The sequence below is a fragment of the Ptychodera flava genome, chromosome 12 (assembly GCF_041260155.1).
Source record: "Ptychodera flava strain L36383 chromosome 12, AS_Pfla_20210202, whole genome shotgun sequence".
Lineage (NCBI taxonomy): Eukaryota > Metazoa > Hemichordata > Enteropneusta > Ptychoderidae > Ptychodera > Ptychodera flava.
In genome coordinates this window covers 19,188,297-19,215,098 of record NC_091939.1, presented here as the reverse complement: position 1 = coordinate 19,215,098, position 26,802 = coordinate 19,188,297, and the positions used below count along the sequence as shown (strand labels likewise).

Genomic DNA, 26,802 nt, shown 5'->3' with positions numbered 1-26,802 from the left:
GAATACACTGTTTATTTTAACTATGTGCCATCATACCCAAAAATTCAAATAAATCGTGTGTTTTGTGTCATAGGCCAACCTAAATTTTAAGGTTAGATGAACTGTCAATATAGGGCTGTGCGTGCTTGTGGCAAAGACAGAAAATTTGTAAATAAATGATGAATATTCGCAACTATATTTAATTCTATCATTAGTGAAGCTAAAAAAAAGTGCAAAGTAGTAGACATTTGATAATAATATCAAATTAGTACCCCAATTGGATTGATCTGTTGTGTCAGCTTTTTAAAAAGCCTGGCACCATCCTTTGTCTGGCCGTCAGACAGTCGCTATGTATTTTAAATATTGCGTATTTTAAACATCAATGAAGTTGTTCACACCCCGTCGCACCCATTTGTTGTCACGCAAAGAGGTGTGAGACTGTATGAAACTACTGTCAGAATCATGTACAAGGCAAAGACTGCCCTCGTTAATATTAATTTCAGAAAAAATAGTGATTAATAGGATGTGTGTACTTTGGCACAGAAAAGGCATTTTGCTAATGCCTAGACGAATCAGAAATGATGTCGTTGAGGGTGATGTTGTATCAAGATGCAAGATTAAGCAAATGTAACAGTAGAGTGTGTTTTTCCAAGATAAGACCGTTATCAAACCTTCTCTTTTCTTGACTTTGCATGTGTGTGCAATTAGTGTATTTTCTTTTGTCTTGTGTCTAATTGAAAACTCTCTGTTTGCTATTCACAGCTCGACCTGATCACTGAACTACTTGGAACACCATGCTTAGATGATTTAAAATATGCGTGTGAGGGGGCTAAAGCACACATACTCAGGGGAGCCCACAAGTCGCCCTCACTGGCAGCTCTATACACCCTATCCAACCAGGCCACCCATGAAGCTGTACATTTACTATGCAGAATGTTGGTCTTTAATCCTGTAAGTCCAGTTATTTTTGTGTCATTGTTATTCTTCTCCAGATGCCCAGCCATTCCCCAAATGATACTTTCACTGTTGATCCTACTGTTTCACAGCCACAGTTTTGGCACATTCCATTTAAAGGAAGGGGAAGACAGATTTTGCAGCTGAATATGCTGAAGGCAGGTACAGCATAGGAGTTGAAATTTAAGATGACTGCTGTCAGTACTGTAAAGTGATACATGACAAGGAAGGCTTTTTAAGTTCACCGCCCATGAACATGACTTCCGGTAGATCTTAGCAATCGGAGACTCTCTGTCGTTCCAGTTGCCCTAATATTTGCTGCATCAAAATCATTTATCCATCAATAATTTGATCTAGGAAACACAGAGGTCAGCCCTGATAAGCTGATCATATCAGTTTGGATAATTATTCACTGCTGTTACATTTAAATCAAATTCCCCTTCACAGTATTTTCAGTTGAAATATCGTCAATCCTTTTCAAAAAATGTATATTACTTTCCTGGATTGTTTTTAACAAGATGAGAACAGCCCTCAAAGTCAAGTTTTGCTGCCTTCATAAAATGTAACTCTGACAAAATTTTTCAGATTTTTTCCAAAATTTTGATCGAAAACTGTAACCAATGATAAGTAATGTCCTGTTGGTCCATAATTGTCAAAAAAATTACAAGACTTTAATAATAACTTGGCACGATTTTGCACAAAAATTTTGGTGGGAAAATTTACAGCACTTTATAAAGGGTTAACTCAATATGATTTTTCCTCCCGTTGCAGGACAAAAGAATCAACTGCTCTGACGCATTAGCACATCCATACTTAGACGAGGGCAGACTTCGTTACCACACTTGTATGTGCAAATGCTGTAACAACACGTCCTCCGGAAGGCAATACACGTCCGACTTTGAACCGACTTCACAAGTGCCGTTCAATTCGAGTTTTGAAGATGGCCTATCGACTGTCCGTCAAGTAAAAGGTAAATTAAAAAACCCAGGCTCCGTTTGAGATCTCCACGCACATCCATCATAGTTAATGGTCTTAGATTACATGCACAGATCTGTTCTCAGCAGCCAATGTGTTTGACACACTGCATTCTCCCCCTCAATGCAAGATTAATTTGATCGCTGTCAACGCATACATCGCCAGAAAGAGTAGTCTCAAAGACGCTGCATAATTCCTGGTCCAAATAAAATATTAGGTGGTAAAATCCCTGCTTTCATCACCTAGTCCCATCATTTCTGTTTCATGTTAATCTTTTGAGACAGATTTTTGCCCGCTGGAACGTCCACAGTGAGCTTTGCTTGATTCATGAAAGCAGACTTGATATAAATTATGCATTTGTGTCATTTTGATGTCAAAGAAAGAAGAAGATAGTATTGTTGCATTATTTACTTGTCTTTTTCAAAACCATACCCACTCATAAACTAGTAAGTTGCCAAAGATGAGAACGTTATGAATCAGTTGTGTGCAGAACTAGTATCAAGGAAGAACAGCGCCAATGATGAAAGATATATCTTTTCAACGAAAAATTAGCCCCAAGACATGGAGGATTCTTTTGTTCGGAAATTTGAAAAAATAATGGGGGAGCAATAATCCCCTCTGCAGACAAGACAGTAGCGGAAGATTGAATAAGGATAAAGCAATTTGAATGGCGACTGTATTACTTATGGTGTAGCCGCTTGGAGGAAGTGTAGATTACAGAACCAGCTTGGCTCTGTCACCAAAATTTGTGTCTCCATGTTGAAATAAAAAATGGATGTCAGCATGCGCTATTGATAAGGCCGATTATGGCAATGATAGATCTTTTCTGCTGCAGCTTAGCGTCACAAAAATCATAGATCAGTCGAGATTGAAAGTCTGGAGGGACGGTCAGCAAAGCAGCTACTGTGGTTGCAAGGACTGACTCTTTGCTATTGTATGAAGGTTAAGATAGAATTAGACCTCAAGGGCAAAATTTATGCGTCAATATCTCATAATGCTGTGCTGATCTGCAGCTTTTGCATCGACCAATGTTGAAAATAGTGTAGAAAATTCAATTTTCACCATCATTGTTTCTTTTTGAAAAATTAAAATGTGTAATTTTTTGCCCTATAAAGACCATAGACCCTACAAACGATGAGACTAACACATAGAATGGCAGCCATTTTAAATTTAAAGAGCAGTAAATTAAGGAGTTGCTAGCTTCTCTAATCCAAAGATTTGACCCCTGATTTTTGGTCAAGACTGTGAAATTAAATGATTTCTAGAGCAGAGTACAGTATCAGGAAAAATGAAAGCTGTCATTTACAGGGTACATATTAGCTTAATGAAGGTTCTATAAGCCTATAGATTCCCATTTCTCTAATCCTTTGAACATCTGGACCTTTCAAAATGGCATGAATTATTTATCTGAAAGCAAAGTGTTAAAAAAAATTACAGAATGCAGTTTTTGAGTTGTCTTTGAAGTTAATGTATAAAAACTGCATTTGAGAATTGAGGTGTCTTTGTGGACTGCTGCTATGATTCCAGTTTATTGTTGGTGTTGTAAAACATGTACTTTATATTCTGTTTTACAACAGTGGTGTTCTTTGACTGGTTTTGAATGGTAACAAACATTGTGTCTGGGATTATCTTGGCCATATCCCCCGTACAATATGCCAGATAGTCTCTGTAAGACAAAATGTTTGGTTCAATTAAGTGTCATATGCTGTCAATGAACACTTCATCGGTGACTGCTCTGTGTTCAGTAAGGCTGTATGCAAATAACATCGTTGTTCTCTCATTAATATGCAAAAACAAATATGTGTCCTAATTTTTAGAATACAAGTTTGGAAATTACACATGTAAGAATGGGGAAAAAAACAACTTAGTAGGTTACCGCTTGCATTACTGTGAATACAATAGGATATATTTTCCACTCAGACTACAAGCTGAAACGAAAGCCAAGAGTGCAACACTGACAAAGTTTGTCTGCATTTCAAGAGGCATTATCCGGTGCCGGGCATGTGCAGCTATATTTGGTAACAAACCTGTAATCGCGAACAGCGCTATTCAAATGTCATCTATGGAAACACAATATGAAGCATTGGATCGGTTTTATCAGAAAAACAAGTCATGTTCCAAATGTGAGAAACTTTTACCCAGGGATGTGTCACTCATACTCTTCAATCAGGTATATTTATGCTTCCATGGAAACCAGACCTTTGGGGGAATTCACCGCGTATTTGACCACACACTGATTTAGACATGGTCAACTATTACATCTTTGCTTGGGCTTAGATTGTAGAATATTGATAAATATTTCAAAAGTCTGATAAATAATGTATTTTCTTTCTCCCTCTAACAGATCGTCTTCACAAGTTTATCACAGAACGACACCAAGGCAATAGTGTACCATTATGCATCAACCCACATTCAGCTGCCTTCAAGAGTTTTGCCAGGTATGGAGATACCCCTCCCTCCCCTCGTTCTGTCTCTCCCTTCCTCCTCCTCTCTCACTTTCTTTCCATCCCTCCCCTGTCCCTGTCCCTGCCCGTGTGTCTGTGTCTGTCTGTCTGTCTCACTTAATCCTAACAAACTTCAGTGTATATCAAAATGCAAGATACCGTGTACCATAATTTGGAATCCTGCAAACATTTCAGATTGAGAAAAGAAAGGTGTTTTACTTTATTAAGACTCGCTATAGATTTAAATCAATACAGACTATCCACAGTCAATCTGAACTATCTAGCCACCAGCAAAAATGTCAATTTTTCATTTCATTATAAGATACAATGAACTTTGAAAAGTTCCAACATGCCTGTTAATTACAAATGAGAAATAGCTAATCTTATGTTGTTGTTGTCTCTCTCTGTTTGCCATCACAGCTCCTCAGTTGCAAGTGCTTCAGAGTTACCTCCATCACCTCAGCCTTGGGACTAAGTCACCACGGTTACCAGCCAGTACTATCATCCCTCTGAAGTTTCCCCCTCCAGAGAAATTTCTGCTTAAAAGTGGGTGCTGGACTTGACTGAACACAAGTTAAACAATATTGACTCAAAAAGTGCAAAATCATGGATCTTTATGTTATTTATTGGAGAGAAAACAAATGAATGAGGTTATTTTTTACTACTTCTACGAGAACATGGAAACTGCCAAGCCTTGGAGAATTGTCCATGCTTTACACAAGGACTTATTTTGTATATACCTGAAAAAAAAAACTGAAATAAGCGTTGATGGCTCATACTGTTGTGGTATTGCCATTTTAATCAATGAACTATGCTAAACTTTAGTGAGTGGGCGCACTCAGCAAGGCAGTAGAATTGGAATCTGCTGGTTGACAAGCCGAGATACCAACCCAGAACTGTACAGTTTGAAGAGTTTACCGCCAGCAAACATATTTACCGAAAAAAAGAGTCTGTACAGTTCTGTGAATTATTTCTGTGGGAATGTGTGGGAGTGAAGAGGACAGAGAGACAATACAACAAAAAAAATTGCTGCCCATTTGCTCAGGGTAGGCTGTGATAGCTTTTTATTAAAAATAAAAAAAAAATACACCTATGGCAAGTCCTGTCCCCTCCCGCTGTGTCCAAATGGTTTGTGCCATGTTCTTGGCTTCGGAGCATACCATATCAAAGTGGAGGGGAGGTTGGTCAGGTAGCCATGGCAAGCAGGTGAAATGCAATCGAATGCAGCTCCAAAGGAACTCATTACCAAACCTGCGTATAGCTGCTGTCCAACTCATTTTGTAAATATTTTTATTTGAAATGTAGAACCATTTGTATTCTAGAATTATGGGAGAAATTTCAGTGATTGGGTCGTATGCTAATTCATGTCATTTTTTGAACTTTAAGGGCTTTTGCACTGTGCTCTCTGCTTCTTTCATAGCGCACTGCACTCTTAAATCTAGCAAGACATATCTTTCAGGGTAATTTGAAAATTGCTGATAGCTTTTTTTTTAAAAAAGTAGAAATCCTATGTACTTTCTTACCAAAGCGTGAGATTTTTAAGTTTTTAGAACTGAAATTTTTTCCAATGGTCCCAGGCCTCGTTTTTTGCATTCCAAATCTGCCTGTCATTTATAAAACTCAGAATTTGTCCATTTTTTCTAGCAAGATAGCGTAGCCTTTTAGGATCCTTTCTTAATAATAAAAAAAAAAACAGTGATTAGGAACCCAATCATGTTATTAATAACGTAGATATGGTATAGGTAATAGATATGTATGTCATAGTGAATGATTTCGGAGTAGAGTTTTGAAACCGTAAGCTACAAATTTTAGGATATTTTCAGTGAGTATTCATCAGCTGACCTCGGTGCAATCATTGGAGTCAGTCATGCAAATCAATTCCATATGTTGTATTTATTTATTCGCAGTCTGTAGATTCTTCCATATGACTGGCAGTCAAGGTGCCTGATTGGTTTGATTTTGTCATGTGACGGAACAGCTCTGCAGTGAAAGCCAGAAAAAAATGCCATTGGAAGTACTTGAACAGAATTATAATGATATGCATGTAATACCAAAGATAAAAAAAAACTTGTTTGTTGTAATCTTATTTATTTTTTAAAGGGCTTTATTGTAGTTGCTCTCACTGCAATGGAAAAGCCTTTTAGCATTCCCACACTGAAACTTTGACGTCTTCAACGAAGACTTTTCAAAGTTTTTTTTTGGGACCATCGAGAGCTTGTCGTACCAACTTCAAGTTAACATAGGTCAAAGCTTATATTCAGCGGACTTGGCTCAAGATTTTCAAAAATTATTTTCACCTCCCTCCCGTCTTGAAACACCCTGCACACCCTGTACTTCAAATACTGTAGGCTGAAAAACAATGGAGTGTTTCATAACTAGGATACTTAAGGGTGGTGCGGGATTGTATTCAGATGGGCATTGAGGATCTGACTGTTCAGCTCTTGCAGTGCCATACTATAGTATCGGCAAACTGCAAATCCATGCAATGTGGTAGACATTGATAATGTAGAATTTTAAAAGGGATGCCTTGCTTACAGGTGTTTGTACTATTTACTACTTAGTTTGTGCAAAGTGCAAGAGTCGATATGGCACTTGGTGTTCAAAATATTTAATGAAGTTACCACTTTCCAACCAAACGCTTTTTCTCTTCTTTGTCTTTCTACCAAATACACTATGAACAATGCAATGGAAAGTTCAAGTTCAATGAGAATATAACTATATTACCCCAAATCAGTGCTAATCAGCTGAATCACTGCGATTTTATCAAAATCTTTGTCCTTTTTTTGCAAGGATCTACAGACTGCCCTTTTCCTTACATCCTACACATTTTGTACAGCTTTCACATTTTGATGCCTTATGTATGGAAGTATCGACCTATGTCAACAATAAAACCATCTCATTCTACAAGGTTTTACAAAGGATTGGAATGTCTGTCTGGTTTCTTTTATATTGCTGTTCACTGGTGAAAGTAGCTTATTATTCTCACTTCAAGAGCGACTTTACTCATGATTGTTTTGCTTTAGACATGCAGAGTGACATATCCATAATAGCCTAGATTCTATTTGTCCGCTTGCCTCCGTACCTCTGGGAGTGGGTCGGAGGTACGGAGGCAAGCGGACGAATAGAATCTAGGCTATATCCATAAGTATCAACAATTTTTAATGAAAAGCCAGCATGGTTCAGATTTAGGGGTGGACCATTTGATATCCTGGGCGGGGGGGGGGGGGGGGGGGGGGGGGGGGAGGGGGGTCTGGAAGATTTTTGAAAGAAAAAGATTCCCAGCATATGTCAATGAACAAAAAAATTCTTGATAAAAAAAGGTGGGAGAGTGGAAAAAAAATAACGTACAATGGATCAGGTAAAAAAAAATAATGCTACCTCATCAATCTTCCAGACCTCATATCCAGGATATCAAATGGTCTAGCCCTTGCTTTGATATCATATGCAGTGATCTCCTCAACGTTGGTAAACGGAGAGGTGACAATTTACCTGGCAATGCCTAATTTACATATTTTATGTTATGCAAATACTTTTGGCAGTTCTCTCTGCATGACCAACCAATCGGAGGTTGAGCATCGATAAACAAAGAAGTCTTTCTGAAATTCAGGAAAAAAAACTGGCAAAAGTGTCAGTGACCATTAGACACAATTGAAATATGAAGTTGACGGGATGATTTGTATCTTGGCAGCATTCTGAAGAATATTTCAATACTTTTTATGTTGTAAGAAAATGCTGTCAAAAATTTAATAAATGGTCATTTTTATGGAAGGAAAAGGATAAAGTAATGAAAAGAACAGACTGAATTAATGCATATGATAAACCTGATAATCAGCGGTTGAATCCAGATAGTAATCAATTATGGGATGTTTTGTCGGGGATGCTGAGCATCAGTTTATGTATACAAAGTACATATTTTCAATCTTGTCTTACCCTTTCACCCCCGTTTTCTAGTGTAGGAGTCCCACCTTGCCATAGAAAACAACTAGGTCATGTAACACAGTTGCCGAGTGAAAGGACTGATGTTCATCGGCAAAGTGGATGCCAAAGATTTGAATTACAAATGAATACTGTTGATAAATCCATACTAGCTGACAAAGTCATGTTCAGCATGGTATTTTAACCCTTTGAGCACAGCAATTTTTCCCCACCAAAATTATAGTGTGCAACATTTTGCCAATTTCGTTTATTTTTCTGTAATTTAACCATTTTGGACCAAATGTACATCACATTTTATCGGCTTCAGATTTTTAGCAAAATTTTAGCAAAATTTAGAAAAAAGTTGACTGGTGTATATATCCATATAGGCGACAAAAACTGACTTTGGTGCTCAAAGGGTTAAAGAGAGGCTATGTTGAACTTACACAGTATTATAGGGCAAATCAAAGTATTGATCAGATTACACAAACCATAGAAGATAATAACCTAAATGATTGAGCCATGAACTGTGCATCACCTTGGAAACACCCACCCTCATCTCCCACGTAACTTTGCGTGTGATAGTTGATATCGTCATGACAATGGTGATATATAGGGGAAAAGGTTTCAAATGTGACATGTCCATTACTTGCAAAGCCCACTTGATACACTGCCTACTTTATCTCCCTGGTAACATTGTCTCCCTTTGTCTCCCACAGTGGTAGAAATTTGTGCAACTTGATCGCAACTGGATTCAGTGTCACAAACACAACACTGAACTTGTCATTGTCATAACCACTCCGAAATATGCAAGCAACAGAAAGAGAAGTAAGATTTCTATTGTATGGAACACCCTCCTATGCTTTTGGCTTACTCACTTGCACTTACGGTAAAACCGGTAAATAATACATGTAAACCAGTCTTTGATTCCATGAATTCCATGGCCACCATATGGCAAGTTATGTTAATGGTGCCGATGCTGTTTTTTCCCATTCATTGCCGCTCATATCATGAAGATTCAGGCTGCATTATTGTAAATCAAATCAAGGGAAATAAATGTTCATGTATGTTCATTAATGTGCTAGTTTAACTTGGTGCTCGTGTAAAATTGTAATACTGAAAATCACAGGCAATGAAGACACAGATATGAAGACAAATTTAGCAAAATGGCCGTTGGTGGCGCTGTTTGGAGACTTTGCCTGTTCTTACCCTAGATCTGGAACATGCTAGGCTCTGCCTGATATTTTGCACTGTCTGGACCAAGTGTAAAACAAATGGTACATTATCACAATTCAAATTTCAAGTGGTGAAAAACTCAAAACTTTAATGTCTCACCGCACGTTGTTCATAACCCAATTGCATTTTTTAACTTTGTATATTAAGATGGTAAACCTACCAAGAAATTTTGATGACCTTTTGCAGAGGTGAACATCAGTGTATTGGTATGCAGATGAAAAGTTAATGTTTTTTATTCTTTTCATTTTACTGGATGGGGAGGGAGTGGGGAGGGGGCTATGGCATAATATAGCCACAGTAATAAATGTTTTGTTTTGCATCCACTTAAAATTCTGAAAGGTATGCATGGTGGTGAAAAACCACACAAAAAATTTCATAGAAACTAAAATTGCCTTAACTTGGCGATTTTCTCTTACAACTTGCACATCCCCGTTTCTGTACGCTTATAGAGGGCTAGGTTAGCATTTTATACCACCATATGGTTCACTGGTTGTATATACATTAAAGGAAGCATTTTATCACAAGGTGAAAGTTGTGGATTGGTTTGGTGACTGAACATCACAAATGATGGAAAATTACACAAGAAAAGAACTAGTTTTCACTTTTTTCACTGGATGAAAGAAAGAAAGAAAAAAAAAAAAAAAAAAAAAGAAAGAAAAAAAAAATTTATTTCTTGGCCAAACGTAGTAATTTATACTAGATAATCATATTTGAATTATTGATTTGATCTCTCCTTTTTCAAGATGGCAGCTAAACTGAAACGAACAGTCACACTCACTCAGAACCACTACTTGCCGTTTTCAGCTGCTTACAGTTTCGTAAAATATCAGTTTTAATGGGAGCATTTTTAAAGTATTACATTTAACTCTGAATTTTGTTTTCAAAATTTCGAAAAAGAAAATATGTAGGAAAGAAAAAGTGACAGAGTACATTAAAATCTACAGAATGAAGACATAAGAGTGTGAGTGATACACAAAAAGCATGCTACATGCATGCTGATATTTAAAACATGGCGTAATATATATTTATTTCCACTTGAATGACATTCCAAGTTTTCTATTTTTCTTTCAATTTTCAAAGTCTTGGAGATCAAACGATCTATTTGTTTACTGGAATATACCTGTACATGGTTTTTACATTACAATACTATTGTAAAGTTCTATGCTGACGTTGAAAACTGATTCAGAATTTCAGATGAAAGTTCTATACATTTCGTACAAATACATAGCTGAGAGCAATGGCTACACTGTGAGTAAAGTTCCCACAACAAAACACAAACAAACAAACAGGATTCGATCACATGACATAAGACCTTACTGAAACTGAATTATACTTTCTTCCTGAAAAGAGTCTCAGACAAAAACACAGTCAACAGGAGACGAGGCATTGAACTCTAGGTGGCGCTGTGCAAGAGAAATTCCATCCACTCAATACAAATGAAGGCAAGTATCCATTCTACTTGCATTACTCATGAAAATCACCGAAAGTTTAAAGAAAATCATCCTTTTTTTAAATTAAAAAAAAAACAACAAACCAGATAACCATTGAAATAGTGAGTGTTGCAGCAATGATGGGTTAAAAGTAAAATCACATTATGCCGATAAATGTCATCTAATTGTAATAAATATCTTGTCAACTGGTAAAAAAATGGGCCTCTATAACCTTGTCGGTTGATTTGCATAAATTACAAAAAGTGCTGTTTCTGTGACAAGAATAAAATTACTGATAAAACTCAGTATCCATATGTACAAGCTAAAATTCTCTGAAAAGTGTCCACACCAAGCATTGCATCCGTCAATTCTATGCCGAGTCATAGGACAGACTCCTTCCACACAACGTACAAACATACACATGTCTGTAATAATTTACACACATTTCATCGAGGAATAAGAACACATCACTTCAAACAGTCATTCATCTCAGCTGTTGAACCGATGGATTTAAAATTTGCATAAATGTAATTGGACTACCGTCTTGATAATTTACAACCACATCAGCAGCTCATGTGCTTTCCTAAAATACCTCTTAAACAGTTTTCACTTCCTTTTTCACCATAAAATCAAGACACATAAGAGTTTCACCAAGGATTTAGATCTCACAAAGAAAACCCCCTAACAAAAACCAACAAACCACAAACCTCATATACTTTACACTCTTCTTGTTGATCACACCTTGTATGAAATTTCTCATAAACAACGAACAAAGAGAGAATTTACTAGGATGATAAACTGAAAACAGTAGAATCATAGGAACTCACGAGAAACATTACAAATCAGAAATAGCAGCTGAAGTGGCTGAATGAAATATTACTGGATTCCTCTAATTGCAATATGCTTTGAAAAATGTACATACTGGCTTCATGGTTTGATTTCTAATGTCAACAATCTGTACTGTACAATGTTTATGTGTACGATTCGTGCAACCTTGAAACTTCTTCAACTCTGATATATCAGAACCCTGGCAATATCACTTTCGCTTCCATGTCAACATCCTGGGATACTCATGAAATTGATTTGTCCCTTCACTGATGACCTTTCAACCACGACCTATGACCTACTTTTCATGAGGGCGAAAGTAAAATTGTAAAATATGCAATTTCAGTGAAAAGTTCAATATTAAAAGAAGAGTAATGTTTCCTTAAAGTAATGGATAAGGTGAAAGTATGTTTGTGTCTAAGGATATCCAAAACACCAACAGCAAGGATAATTGATGAAAATTGAATGTGATAATATACATCAAACAGATTAGTAACTCCACATCATGATTGCTGCATGTACATTACTGGAGGAAACGGACATCAACCAAATAAAAAGAAAGACTCAAAGAACACACAAATTCAAACAATAAGTTAAAGTCTGAATATCTTCTGATAAAGCTCCCTTGCTAAATTGGAAAGTTCAGCAGTTCTGCTATGATGGTGATGGTGCTAATTTTTCTGCAACCTTCCGAGTACTGCTTTTGTTCTGTATATCCATGAATTTTTCAAACAGATATCAAATGTGAAACAAAGTATTTACAGATACTGTCTTTGGATACTATTACACCACTGGTTTCATGTTTGTTATACAAGAGATAACATGACACATCGGAATGAAAAACTATTGTAGAATTTGTCGATCACTCCGACTGACACATACAAAGCAGAGACTGCCGTTGGAAATGAGCTTTTCTGAGTGTTGTGGCTGCGTTGATGATTGAGTTATTTTGTTCTATTCCATACATGGCTACACACACTGATATGGTGCTGGACAGATTATCAGCCAATATGGATGACTTGTGACCATACAAAGGTAGCTTTTTAAATATAGAAAGTCAGTAAAGTTTGGCTATTTTCATATTGTAATGACATATTTTTAAAGCAGTGCTTTTCAGTGAATTTAAATTTGGGTCAAATGCTCTTGCAAAAATACTCTACAGACGATATATTGACTTTTTAGAAAACTTTGAATCTTGTCAACAGAAAATATTTTTTTGCACAATGATTTCTGAATAAATGAGAGAAATTAATAGATTACACTCATCACTGATTGGTGACCTTTCACCCTGTGTGACAATTTGCATACTAGCTAATTATGAGCTTCTGTGCAGGGATTCATATCTGTGGAAAATAATTCCCTACTTCATTCATCTCTCCAAGACATGCTATTCTGAAATCACATTGCATAAATGGAGCAACCAGACATTGTCTGGTGTCATGACGCTTTAAAGCATTTCAGGAATAATATGTATGTAGCTCCACTAGTACCATTTCACAGTTCACAGTACGTTGACCTTCAAGGTCAGATGACCTTCACAAAACAGAGACAGAAGGGAAAAAAGCAAAATCATACCCATAGATCAATGCTACTAGACAAATGGGAGGGGGTTCAAGTCTGTAAAACATATACGATGTTAGATCCTCTTTCTTGAATTGTTAACGTGAATGTGCAGTGAGATATTTTTCCAATGTTGATTTAAAAAAATATGGCCACTTAAAATTTGTATTTAGATCATGGGAATGACATTGCAACACCTATGCCATTCTGTTTCATATCATAAAAGATGTACTTAGCTGACGGCAGCTTTCTTTGCTCATAAAAATAATCTGTTTGCAATGTGTTAACATACCATACTGTGGATGTATTGGGTTCCACTAGTACCTTGGCACGCATTATCCATGACTGTTTTCCCGTTAAAATTCAATACATTTGAATAATACCATTTTACAGTTCATAGTATGTTGATTTGATAAAACTTTACTTGCATGCTACGGAATACATTTTATTAACATTACCAAATAATCAATTGCATTAGGTACAATTAAAATTTGCATCTGTAACGTTTTCACTAAGATCTTATCTAACTTAGAATTCAGGGTCCTGCATACTGATTAAAATTTGAGTAAAATGTTGCAAAGCTGATGGTACTCAGTGATAATATACTACATGCCATATTTCCGTCCACTCCAAAACAACAAAAACAAAAGCATCGAAAATGTTACGCAAATCAATAACAATGGTTTTAAACTATGCAAGATATTTACTGTATGAGCTCTTGGATTTTGCTAGGATATTCAAATCATTTTCAGCTTTAACATCCTTTGCAAAATTTTGGCTGATTTTATACCCTATTTTTGAATACAGGTTGTTAATGAATACACTTCTGAGTGTAACAATAAAAGCAATCAAGAAAGGAACTCCTTTGAACAGAAAGCAAAACCTTACATAAAGTGACACTCTTCTTGGATACGATAGGTGAGTTTTGCTTTGTGTCCAGTTTACCCTGAATTTGCCATGTGTTCACCCCTTTCACAATGACACTATGGTTCGACCCTATTGCAGGGTAGGGACTACGTACGGGGCAATGGGGTGAGAAGGTTAAAGAAGTGACAAAACTGAAAATTTCAACAAAAAACAACCACATGTACACACATGTAAAACTGTATCTATTGAAAACTGTACCTGTATAATAAATAATGAAAGAGGTCGCCCTTTCCTGTGACATTAATCTAATCACTTGACACCGAAAGCTCAATCTAAACCAAAGTCGCATCAATGTTTCATTTCATTGCTCTATATCCCTCAAAGTGAAAAATAACCCAAAAGTCAAGTACAAAAATCGTGCCCATAATGGACATGCACAGATAGAAAAAGAACAGAAATCTAAAAATAAAAGACAGATATTTTTATGCACAAGGGATATACCTACTGTGTACGAGCTTTGAAAAAAAAGGAAACTTGTATGTACATAGGAATTGAAATACCAACATGAACTCAGATAGTATATATTTGAAGCCTCCAGAACAAAGACACAGAATAGCTGCAGAAGTGAGATGGCACGTTAGTGGTGCGTAATTACTGTGGTTTGTATTAAAATAAAATTTATACACATAATTTTATATATTACCATACTCTATTCTGTATTGAATAAAATTGAAAACATGTTAAACTATGCAAAAGATATGCCGCGATGCAATCTTATAGTACACTGTATATTATAAAATGGATTGTAATATAGCAATTCAATTTTTTTAGTAAATAATATTTTCCTATCCACTAGACGAATGAGTACATATTTTCAACAGCGCGTCCTTGATTGTTGGCTGGATTTGAGTGTCTGCTGGAATCGCTTCCGGCAGAATTGGTACGTATCCGCACAGAGCCGCCGTACGTCTGTGTCTGGTTGAGGTCGTTTTCCGTGGAGTTACTCATGGAGAGCGAGCCCCTGGAGGAGCCCATTTCCGCCAGGGGGACATTGGCATGGCCAGGCACAGACAACGACTGCTGCAGTTGGGGGATCATTTGGGGGTCAGCCATTGCATTGGGCGTAGCTGGCGCGCTGACTATAGTCCTTCCAGACTGGGGTGGCACATTCACAACGTAATTTGTCAGCGTGACGTCGGACGATCCTCCTGACTCCAACGGTATTGGATGTGACCGGAAGTGTTCTAGCATGTCAAATATTGTTTGGAACCAGAGGTGTTGGACCCGGCACTGCCCCTCATTGTTCAGTGACATGCGAAGGTGCTGTGAGGAAAAAGCAAACAAAATTTAATAAAGGGTAATATTTGATATAATATCACATTGTTGTGGAGCTATCAAATTTTAACTTTCACTACATGTTTGCAACTTCATTGAAAGTGCTATGATCAACAATGAATAATATTCACCACAGATTGATTCTAAATCCAAGTACATATTCCCACATCAGGAAAGTTCATTAAAATATGCAAATTAGGAATTGACTGAAATGTTCTTATTAAAATGCAAATTAGGATTTGGCTGAAGTAAAAAATGTTAAATGACTTTCAATAATCTTGTATCATAATATCTTTAATGTACAAAGCAATTCGTCAACTTTGGTCAAGTCAAGACTGACATATATCCTTAATTAGGAAAGTTCATAAAATTTGCAAATAAGGAATTGGCTAAAGTAAAAATTTTTAATGACTTTCAATGTTGTAACATAGTATCTTGAATGTACATAGCAAGTTTCGTCAAATTTGGTCTAGTCAATACAGATAAATATCCCTAATTAGGAAAGTTCATTAAATATGCAAATTAGGAATGAACTGAAGTAAACAAGTTAGTGACTTTCAATAATGTTGTTTTATAGTTTCTTCAATATATGTAGCAAGATTCATTAACTTCAGTCAAGTCAATTCAGATATATATCCCTAATTAGTGAAGTTCATTAAATATGTAAATAAGGAATTGGCTGAAATAAAACTGCTTAATGATTTTCAATAATGTTATATCATAGTATCTTCAATGTACATAGCAAGTTTCATCAATTTTGGTCAAGTCAATTCAAATAAATATCCCTAATTTCAAAAGTTCATTGAATATGCAAATTAAGAGTTTGATGAAGTAAAAATGCTTAATGACTTTCAATAATGTTAAATCATAGTATCTTCAATATACACATCAAGTTTTGTCAATTTTGATCTAGTCAAATCAGATATATATCCCTAATTAGGAAAGTTAATGAAATATGCAAATTATGCATTATCTTTTATGTCACCCCTTAATATCTTTCACAGCTGATATATCTTGGTGTGATCAACATTTGTAGCGAATCTCATCAAATTGTGTGCAGTGGTTGTCAATATATATATGTATATATCCGTTTTTTCTAAAATCATTAATTATGCAAATGAGCAAAAAGTAAGCAAGCCACACCTACCAAAAACTAATCAGTTCTTGCCATTTGCAAACTAAATCTATGTACCAGAGTTGATTCTGATCTGATGAGCCGTTTATGAGATATTGAGTACACAGACAGACAGACAGACAGACAGACAGACAGACAGACACGGACAGACAGACATCGCTGCGACATATGCTCACGTGTGTCAACACATGAGCAAACTAGGCATTTACACATAACTTTGACAGCAGAAGAAGAAACAGAACATGACAAACAGGACAAAAATAATGGAACTAAGTTGCAGCTTATAGTACTCTGGGTCATGATCAGTCTCCGTAACTGGCATTTCAGGAACCGACTCAAATTTCTCACTTTGTTTTTTCGATGTGGTTGAAACTAATAACTTTCATAAGGAAGAAGGACTACACAACACAAACATGGTGGTGAAAGCATTTGCAAGGGACTGAGTATCATCATAATATGATTATAGTTAACTTTTCATGAATGTTTTTATCCCTGACATGCAGATTCAATACACTGCATTTAGATAACGTAACAAGCTATTCTAGCCATAGATCTGCTATTACAGTGATGTTTTAAACACACAACAACACCAGTTTTTCAGTCTCCACCAAGTTTTGACAAAATGATATCAACTCTTCACCCCTATTTCTCTGATATAGATCAACCCATCCTATTGACAACAATGGTCATCTACCAATGTTTGATGGCAGTGGGTAGAAAGTCACCATCTCTTGACATTATTTTGGCAATTTATTCTTGTTTTATTTGAGGAATTGTTAACTACTTTCTAAATGTAAACTATGCCTAGCCACTGGCAGTCTGCTCTCCACTCTTATTTTGCTTGAGTGTGTAAAATATAACATTCTGTTGACGTAGTTTCTGCCATCTACCAGACATTACATCACCAAAGTACCATGTTCTGTGTATAGGCAGGACTTGACTCATCATCTGTGTGACTACTTATTTTCAGAGAGAATTGAATAAACACTCCACAAATAGCTTTTCAAACAAAAATAACAAAGAGCAAGTCAGAGGCTAGTAAGTTTGTCCATTTAATTGAAACAAAGTACCCTTTCCTGACATCATTGTGGCTATTTTTGTATCTTGTACTGAATAATTTATTTTATCCCTTCTGGCTGAAATATGCCGAGTCATTGCCCTCGAGAACTCTGGTCTCACCCTAATTGTACTCATAACAAATAAATACATCAATGATTGGAGTTTACAGTCTGTACAAGAAATCTCGTCATTGATGTATTTTACAGGTTGTGCTCACAAGCCTGGTTTAAAGTAGATACAAGGTGGCTGACCGCTTATTGTGCTTTAGGGATAAACATAGACAGCATGGGATAAACCATTAATTCAGAGGAGGGAGTCAGAATGAGGATACTGCTGTCCGAATCTTTTGTTTGAATTTAAAGATATGTTTTTTTTTTGGGGGGGGGGAGTTGGTAGAACCTGCCTGCTTTTCCCCAACCCTTCTGCACTGTTTGCAACTTTCAGTCAAATGAGCTGTTCTTTCCTGAAGCTGCAAAGTTGCAATAAGCAATTTGTTAGCTATTTTTTTCTCTTCAGGACCTTTTGCTCATTTTTGAAAAGACCACCTCCTAATATCTAATGGTCAATCCCTCGGTCGGCTGAGCATTGAACATATATAGCTTGTAACAAATGAAAGTAATCAAAATAATATTGGACATTGGCCTGGTATTAGAGAGAACTTTTGACTTGCACTTGAACACCGCAAGATGACATATGTGCACAAGATGACAGATAGCTACATGAACTTTGAGAGGTGTACACTGCATCCATAGATCAAACATGAATTAGGTACACTGGAGAAGTTTCACTCTAGGGTCTGTAGTTCCACACTCAAAATCACTGATTTCTTTATCAGCACTGCAAATATTTTATAAAACTTAACTTATGAGTAAAATTTAATGTTGTATTTTGTTATTCTGTTCAGTACTGCCTTTGTGTATCACTTTGAATAAACTACGAAAGATTGACTGGTTTTGAAGAAATATTTTTTTGAAAAGTACCTTGGCTCTGCCTTGGAAATTAAAAGTGAGGACGTATTCCCCTCTCCTGGTTTCACTTTGCCTGACCAGAAATACACCGTGGTTTACGGGTCCGCCTTGCAGGACATACTGCGCAGCGTCAATCCGTGACAACGTGCCATGGAACCACGGATATCCTGCCAATGGATGCTCCTGTTCCATGTCAGTATTGGCTGCATTCCATGCATTTGTGTTCCATTCCAGGGAATCTGTATCAAGAGACGCTGGAAAGGAGAGAACACACTGAATTATGTGAGGAAATTACAGGAAGGATCTAATTCAATCTGCCATTTCTTTGACTTTTCTGGAAGGTGACATATTTCTAAAATTTATTAAAACTGACATAAATACTTTTAAAAAGACATCAGAAATTGGAAAGTCATATTTGCCAATGTGTTACTGACTGTTGAGTACACTTTGTGATTGACAGAATTACCCGATGTTGGCTCTCCCAGTTTTCTCAACAGCGCCATCTATGGCCAAAGTAGGAAAGTATTGAGTTTCCTCTTGAAATATTGATAAGTTGTTGAACAAGACAAAAAGTGTATTTTTATTGCACATTTTTAGTGGGCATATGTTCAATTGAATGGTGCAGTATAGCATTGTGATCAGACAACATCACACAGGGAAGTCCTATAGTGCTGATGCTTCATGTTGGCTAATTCACTGATTTTGCTGTTGCATTCCGTGGAGTGCAATGATGACAGAGAGTAAAGAACGATGAACTGCAGTGAGACAGACATGATTATGCAAAACTGGAACAAACTTTTGGATAAATGCACAGCAATTTCAATGAAGTGAAACATATACTTTAGATTTGTTTCTCATCAATACATGAGCAATCACAGCAAAAACAGAACAAGTCTAGACAAATATGAGTGGTATCTGGTTGACTGATAAATCAGATACACACTAAGTTGTGCACTTGGTACAAAGAGTTACTAATGGGTTAAACCCTGTATGCAAATTGCCACGGTACCAACAGTACCATGTGCACAAATATATGTATTTTCATACTTGTTTGAACACGTGGGTTTGATTGTATCACTGTCACATGATCTATTGGGTGACTGTGTCTACTGAACACATTGCATTATTTTTATTCTGGAGTAGAACCACTTGGAAGCTATAGGTACACTGATTTGAGAAAAAGGCAAAAACACATTTTTTACATCAAAATGACTTCGGTATTCTGGAACAGAGAGAAGGAACATTTTTTAACTCTTCCAACTTAAGACTTCAGGTACATGATGTATTGTATATGTTTTCAATGGGGTGGTTGGACCTATGTACAGAAAAAAAGGTGAAATGGCATAGGTAACAAACCTGTGGCTGGAGAGTCTGCCCTGCTAGCATACGGAGGATGGATGTCAGAGGCACCGCTTGACACCCTCGATCGCATCGGATCTGTTGGTTTGCGAGGTGGCAGCTGGGGTGGTGTCCCAGGGGGAGTAATATTGTTTATTGGCAAAGTCATGGTTGAGTTGGGCGTCACATGAGCTGTTGGCTTATCTGAGGGCACAGGCATTCCAACGGGCGCCATACCTCCAGCTAAAGAAACAGAAAAATGGTTGAGAAAACATGATGAAGTAAATGAATATATATATATATATATATATATATATATATATATATATATATATATATATATATATATATATATATATATATATATATATATATATATATATATGATTACTATTGTCTATATTCAATCATAGGAGCCGTGAAGTCATATCAAAACTATACTATATTATAAATGAAATTACAACCTCCATAAAATATTGTTTAATTTCAAAAGAAACAATGTCACTTTCGAAATGGAAAACACCATTTCCTGAAGGCTGACAATGTACTGGTGGTGATCATTTACGGTGATCACTACGACAAGGAATTGTAAATAGAATATTGTAGCTTTTGTATTGATAGGAAAGATGGAATCTTTCATTTTAACCAAGCAGGGACCCTCTGGATAGTAGGAAGTTCAAAAAGCACATGTTTAGATATTGAACTATCCCTATTGACCTAAAGTTGACACTGTTAATCTGTAGAATTGGACAGAACCTTACAGTAGTTATTGATTCTAAAGTGTTGATTGACCTTGGTGTACCACAGAATTTCACATCCATTATTAAAATATGAAGCATGAAAAATTCATGAAAATGCATGCTTTTTGGCCAAATATATTGATAAAATCATGAAAATGCATGCTTTTTGGCCAAGAATATCTTACAGATGACAATGTTTCACCAAAGTAAATGCCAATTGTAACAAAATATGCAATATGTAATTTGAGTAATATCCTGTTTTCTATTTTAACCAAAATTTTCCATTAGACAAAAAATAGATGGGGACGCAACATCCTTATTGGTAAAACTGCCATGCACATGTTATCAGTATTTTTAATACAAGAGGAAATACAGGCAGACAGATGTATCTGTGATTACTATTATAGCAATGTCTCACTTTTCAGATGACTGTAACATTTTATAATATCAGCATCATGGATATCATTTTCCCATTTGCTGGTTCCATTGCTCCTAAATTCTTGTCTCCAGGGCGTAAGTACCAGGATGTAAGTACTTGTAAGTTCAAAGATCCAATGTTTTGCATATTATTGCCGACTTCCGTAACCCGAGTCGCATCATTGCAGAAATACTGATCAATTACACCGCACTGGGTTCTTGGAATATTCATCATTTAAGATTAATGCCGTTCTTAAGAAATTCATTTGAAAAATTGATAAGTTTTGATTATAGACTAATGATTACAGGAAATGTGACTCCTTAACCTATTTATTCATTTCAAAGAAACATCATCAATTCACTGATACTGCTTTCCGGTAAGTAACTTCACATTTAACCTTTGTGTGAAGGTCCATGCTCAAGGGCAACTGGCAAATGGGTAATATCCCATGCAAACAAGTATTTCAACATGTTTAAGGACAATCATCTTGGCCTTTTCTCCAGCAATTGCCTTCTTGTGGATTTTAAAATTCTAAATTTATTTTCTTTAAGGTAGAATGTGCCTCAAGGAATGATAGTCAGCGTCTCAAATTTTCAAATACTTTTCTGATCTACCACTTGTGGAGACTCATTTTAAAGCTGTTGGGGTAGGGAAAATATTCACCTTCTTAGATTTTTGAAAATTGAAAAATTTGTTTTTCACCATAGAGTTAACACAGGGATGGCGGCCATTTTGAATTTCAAATATCAGCACATTTTTGGGTAATTTTTTTCTCTAGTACCAAACTTTGCATGGTAAACCCCAATTTTTCTCCATAAATTTTGAAAGAGAATGGTTGAATGTTTCCTTGAGGCAAAAGCTAAAGACTTTCAGTTTTCAAACACATACTACCTTAATCACTTGTACAAGTTGTTCTCGATTTATGTAACACCTTCATGGTACAGATTTCTCTATTGCTTCTGCCTAAATTTTAAAGGGACTGGATCTGTAATATTTGATGATATTTTCATGATTTTGTCGCACAGAGAAAAACGTTTTCTTATTTTTCTTCATTAAGTGTGTTGAAATACCCAGTATTACTTACTGACACAACACATTCTGTACAATATGTATGCTGTTTTTGACAAAGGATTCTTATTTGGACTAAACTCACTTGTCAATGATAGTACTTTTGAGAGCAGATCAAGCAACTGCACTGATTTTTACTGACAGAACAAAACTACTTGGAAATACATCAACAAGACACAGCTACAGTGGAGCTTTAATATGTATTGCAAAGCCATACAGCAAATCTATATTGTAATACTGTAATCTTTGATGACTTTTTCATGCTTGTTAAGTTCATATCAATGGTGGGCAGGTGGTTGAAATGCTGCAAGGCTGCTCCTGCGATAATGCTCCACACAGGGATTAAATATTATTCCTGCTCTTAGCAGAATGAAATGAAATCAGGTGATGGAGGAGTCAATTTGTGAATAGGCTGAAAAAAACCTGTGTGATTTGTCATAATTGTACATATTCTTGGGCTTGATCACGATTCGGAAAGGACGTGGTGTGGGATGGGTTTTCAGGGTGTATGTGACCTATGACCCAGACATTTTGGATTAAAGTTCTCACCATTATCCCCTTTGCCCATCCATACTCCATGATCTGCTTTATCCACCAGAAACATGCCAACAATCAAGACATTTTAAACAAACACTTTCATATGCAACGTACTGTAAAATTGTTGAAATGTCTAATTTTGCTATTCTTTCGCATTTCACACAACTTTGCGCGTACAACAGCGACAGCTTTCACACTTTTCAGGCCAAAATCATAAAAAATATCTCTTTCGAGATCCAACAATTGCAACGGTATTCCTTTCATTGATTTTGAAAAATGAAGGCATGCCATGACTATCCTAGACTGGCAGTGTCATAATATATTGTCTACACGTTTTTCTTTTGTCTTGTCCTTTTGTCAAACAGCAGATTATGTCAATAACATTTGTAGGTATTTCTGAATATCTTTTGTCTTATCCTTTTGTTGAACAGCAGATAATGTCAATGATATTTGTAGGTATTTCAGAAGATCTCTGTTTTTGAAATACCTAAAATTCCTGTTTTCATAAAGACTTCCAAGATTGCACTGTAATGTTGAAAGGATATATACAGTCTGAGAACCTCTCCATAATTTTGGTATGGTATCCAAAGTAAGTTTTTGAGTACAGTACTATACCTATGCCTATACTAAACTGTGGACAGTTCTCAACTATCTCTTTCAGTTTGGCTGAATGGCAAAATATGCTATCAAAGTCCTGAAGCTTTCTAAAATTGAAGATACCAGTGCCCCCTAACGGCATGTACATTTGATAACACAGTTCTGAACAAAACACAGAGAAAAAAAGACAATTTCCGGTTAGCCCACCACCCACACACCATGAAACAATATCATAAATATTTCATAAATGAATGAAGCTACTTCAATAACGAAATATAACAAACATGACTTTTACATAAAATACGGGCAAAAAATGAAAAAAGTCTGATTACTTTGACAGTTTGCTTTAGATCAAAATTGTGACTGTGCACTCCTGTGAGATGAAAGTGCCCTTTGAATCATAATCTTAATCTCCTGAAATTTACATTTGGTTTTGTATCCTGATTCGTTGTGTTGTGTAATTTTTGTGAAGAAAGAAAAAAATATTCAAGTAAGGTGTGCTTGATGGGAGGTAAGTGTGAAGGAAGAGAGTGTCATGGCTGCTTCAAATCAACAAAATCATCTATCATAGGAAAAATGCAACCATCCAGTCGGCTGCCTTCACATCACAGACAAACGATGAAAATGGATGAGCTGATCTGTGTTCGACATCGAAAAAAAAAACTCCGGGGGCAGTACACCCACCATTTTTCTTTTAAGATGTGTTTAAAAATCTGTGGGATTCAGCACAATGCAAACGCCTCACTGCAAATCTACCAAACACGCTCGGAAAATACACGCCTCATTCAATAACCCACTCACAGCGGGGGAAGACTACACCCGATGGAATTATGTTTTTATACGGGACTTAATTTTTAAATTAATAGATTTCGGGGAATCGGCTATAGTGGGCTTTGAAGGGCTTGTTGACAAATGTCATAAAATCAGAAGGAATTTAAATTTTAATCTGTTTTTGTAAATGTTCACATTTTCATTTACTGCACAGAAGACCTGGGTGAAGTGTTAAACAATGTGGGCAAATATTACTTCAAGACAAACTAGACACATGATGAAAATTTTCCCAGCCTGGTTAAATACTCTAAAAATATTGAAAATGAAAATTAGACTATTTCAATACACAATGTATAGTGGAATCATTTTCCTCGCTCATCCCCAAGTTGTAAATTTGTTGTTGCTGATTGTAGCGGTATCTAGAAAAGGTAGACATTTTCATTACCTGTATCTTAGCTGATGAAAATGACATCCAAGGCACTGTATGGCCCTATTACTTTGAAATTCAGTTACCCGGGAATCTGTTTTGTCATGCAAATCAATCAAACGTTCTCGCTGGGGGCACGGCAGCCGTGTTCTGCCGAAATAACTTGGAATAGAAAAATTGTTTGGGTACGTACGATAGATATCTTGTCTTGACAAGTCGTTGGGGTTGGAAATCACAGCCGGAGCTCCAGGTGGTACTTGCTCACTGCAGGAAGGATGATAAAAGAAAGAATGAAAAAAAAGGAGCATTTGAAACCCCTAATGGGAAGAACATCATCACTGAAAGATGATTCTTTTCACTCACAGTGTAGCCGATAATTTCAAAAGGAATGAGTGAAAAATGGACACTTAGAAATTTAAAGGAGACAGCGAACTAATTTATACCATCATTAATACATGAATAGCTTATTTTTCACTGATAACCCTTGTCAACAACAATTACTCATCACTTGTTTTTCAGCTGATTCTCAATATTCATTTATTTCTCGCAGTGTATCAATTCATTTGAGTGAATTTCTGGCTGATTCAAAGACTGTTTTTTTTCTTTTGTAATGCGGTTTTCAGCTGTGAGTGAATTCAGATCCTCTAAAACAGACAAGCAGATCTGATTATGCCTCAGTAGCATGTAAACTGAAGGACATGCGATGGCTGTTGAAAGCCCTCGTCTGATCTCCATTGGCACTACTGCCTTGAGAAAGGCTATCATCAAATTTGATGCAAGTGCCTTTCACCGAGGGAGACGTTTTCAGGTAGAGATTTTACTTGGTTTTGTTTTTTTTTTGGAAAGAAAAAACACAGTAGAGAAAAAAACCATGCGATCTTTGTAATTTATCATTAACGCATTTTAAAGTTCAAAAGTTCATGTATTTTTCAGTGTATTTATATACTTGATCACAACAAAAATAAAAAATAGCTATTAGCCGTTAATTACCCAAATGCATGTCATATGTTTGATTATGGCATAGAACCCATTTTTCAAAAGAAGTTTTATGTACAACGGGATTAAAATATGGAATACTTTGCCTGGAGAGATCAAATCTAGCTCTTCACTTCTATCATTCAAAGAAATTGCAAGTGCCATTTTTTTAAATAGATGGGTTAATCTTACTGTTATATAAATTTTAAATTTGTTTTTAGATTGTTTTACTTGTATCGTTTTTACATTTTTTTTTTCAGTATAAAGTTTCTTCCTGACTTATTTTTTTAATGTAAATATTGTAAATGTTGTTATACTCGACTCTGTGTGAGAAGAGCCTCAGGCTCAACAGTTTATCGAGTTTAAATAAAGTCTAATAATAATAATAATAATATGTGTAAAATGTCACATATTGTTTCAAATTACCGGTATACAAAAAGATATGCGTCATTATCATATCTGTCACAAAATTTGTAAACTTCAATTTAAATGGAAAACAAAAGATATCAACAAATCTATCTCCTATCATCCAAGATACACTTGATCACAGGGTTTGCAAATTATGCCTTTTAGACAGTCAACAGTGCAAGTGGCTGAAACTTCAAATGGCAGTAAAATGCATGGGAAAAACATGAATAGATATTAGCTGTGGGGCCATGCGGCTTGTATCTTTTGTTACCATGGTAACACAGAAAAAAGGCAACATGTCTTTGTGTGTAACCATGGTGATTGGCAATCAAGTGATGTCACATGATCTACAAAGGATGAAAAATTTACATGTTCCTGTTTACAAAATATGTCCCGATAGGATAAAAAGCAATTTTCTAATCTCCTTTCTTTCTGTTCCTTCTGCTTTTACTTTTCATTGATACAATACAATGCATTTATTATGACCCTCAGAAAGTCTTATTTTTCTCCCATTTTTTTGAAATAGTAAGCTTATGAAAAGTTATTTACAAACTTGAAAGAAAATACATTTATCAACATAACATTTTGGTGAAAGTAGGCAATTTATTTGACCTGATAGACAAAACCCTCAGCCATCTTACACTTCGGTTGATTTTGAGAATGTTGTTATTATCTTTTGGACACTGCATGATTATCTGCTCATTGACCCAAGTTTTCATGCTTGGATGTAAGAGAAGATCGTTAAACATTCTTTTGAACAAAGAATAGAAATGAGATCAACACTTTCCCCTTTGATGCGCAAATAATCATTGTGAGGCAAAGTTCGCTGTCTTTTTTTGTA

At 36.0% G+C, this 26,802-nt stretch overlaps 2 protein-coding genes across 2 annotated transcripts in view; one reads left to right on the top strand and one right to left on the bottom strand.

Annotated features, from left to right (window-relative positions):
• LOC139145293 (serine/threonine-protein kinase NLK-like) overlaps positions 1-7,273 on the top strand; it is a 29,881-nt gene extending 22,608 nt beyond the window's left edge. The window contains exons 7-10 of the mRNA XM_070716342.1: positions 742-930; positions 1,705-1,903; positions 4,253-4,346; positions 4,773-7,273. Coding sequence (XP_070572443.1) covers positions 742-930; positions 1,705-1,903; positions 4,253-4,346; positions 4,773-4,827 — 537 coding nt within the window. The 3' untranslated portion in view covers positions 4,828-7,273. The remainder of the gene's footprint in view (positions 1-741; positions 931-1,704; positions 1,904-4,252; positions 4,347-4,772) is intronic.
• A 3,750-nt stretch (positions 7,274-11,023) lies between these two features.
• The window catches only part of LOC139145296 (SH2B adapter protein 2-like), a 49,155-nt gene continuing 33,376 nt past the window's right edge, over positions 11,024-26,802 (bottom strand). Inside the window, 4 exon segments of the mRNA XM_070716344.1 lie at positions 11,024-15,508; positions 18,695-18,936; positions 20,039-20,263; positions 24,772-24,842. Of these exon segments, the coding sequence (XP_070572445.1) occupies positions 15,038-15,508; positions 18,695-18,936; positions 20,039-20,263; positions 24,772-24,842 (1,009 nt within the window). The 3' untranslated portion in view covers positions 11,024-15,037.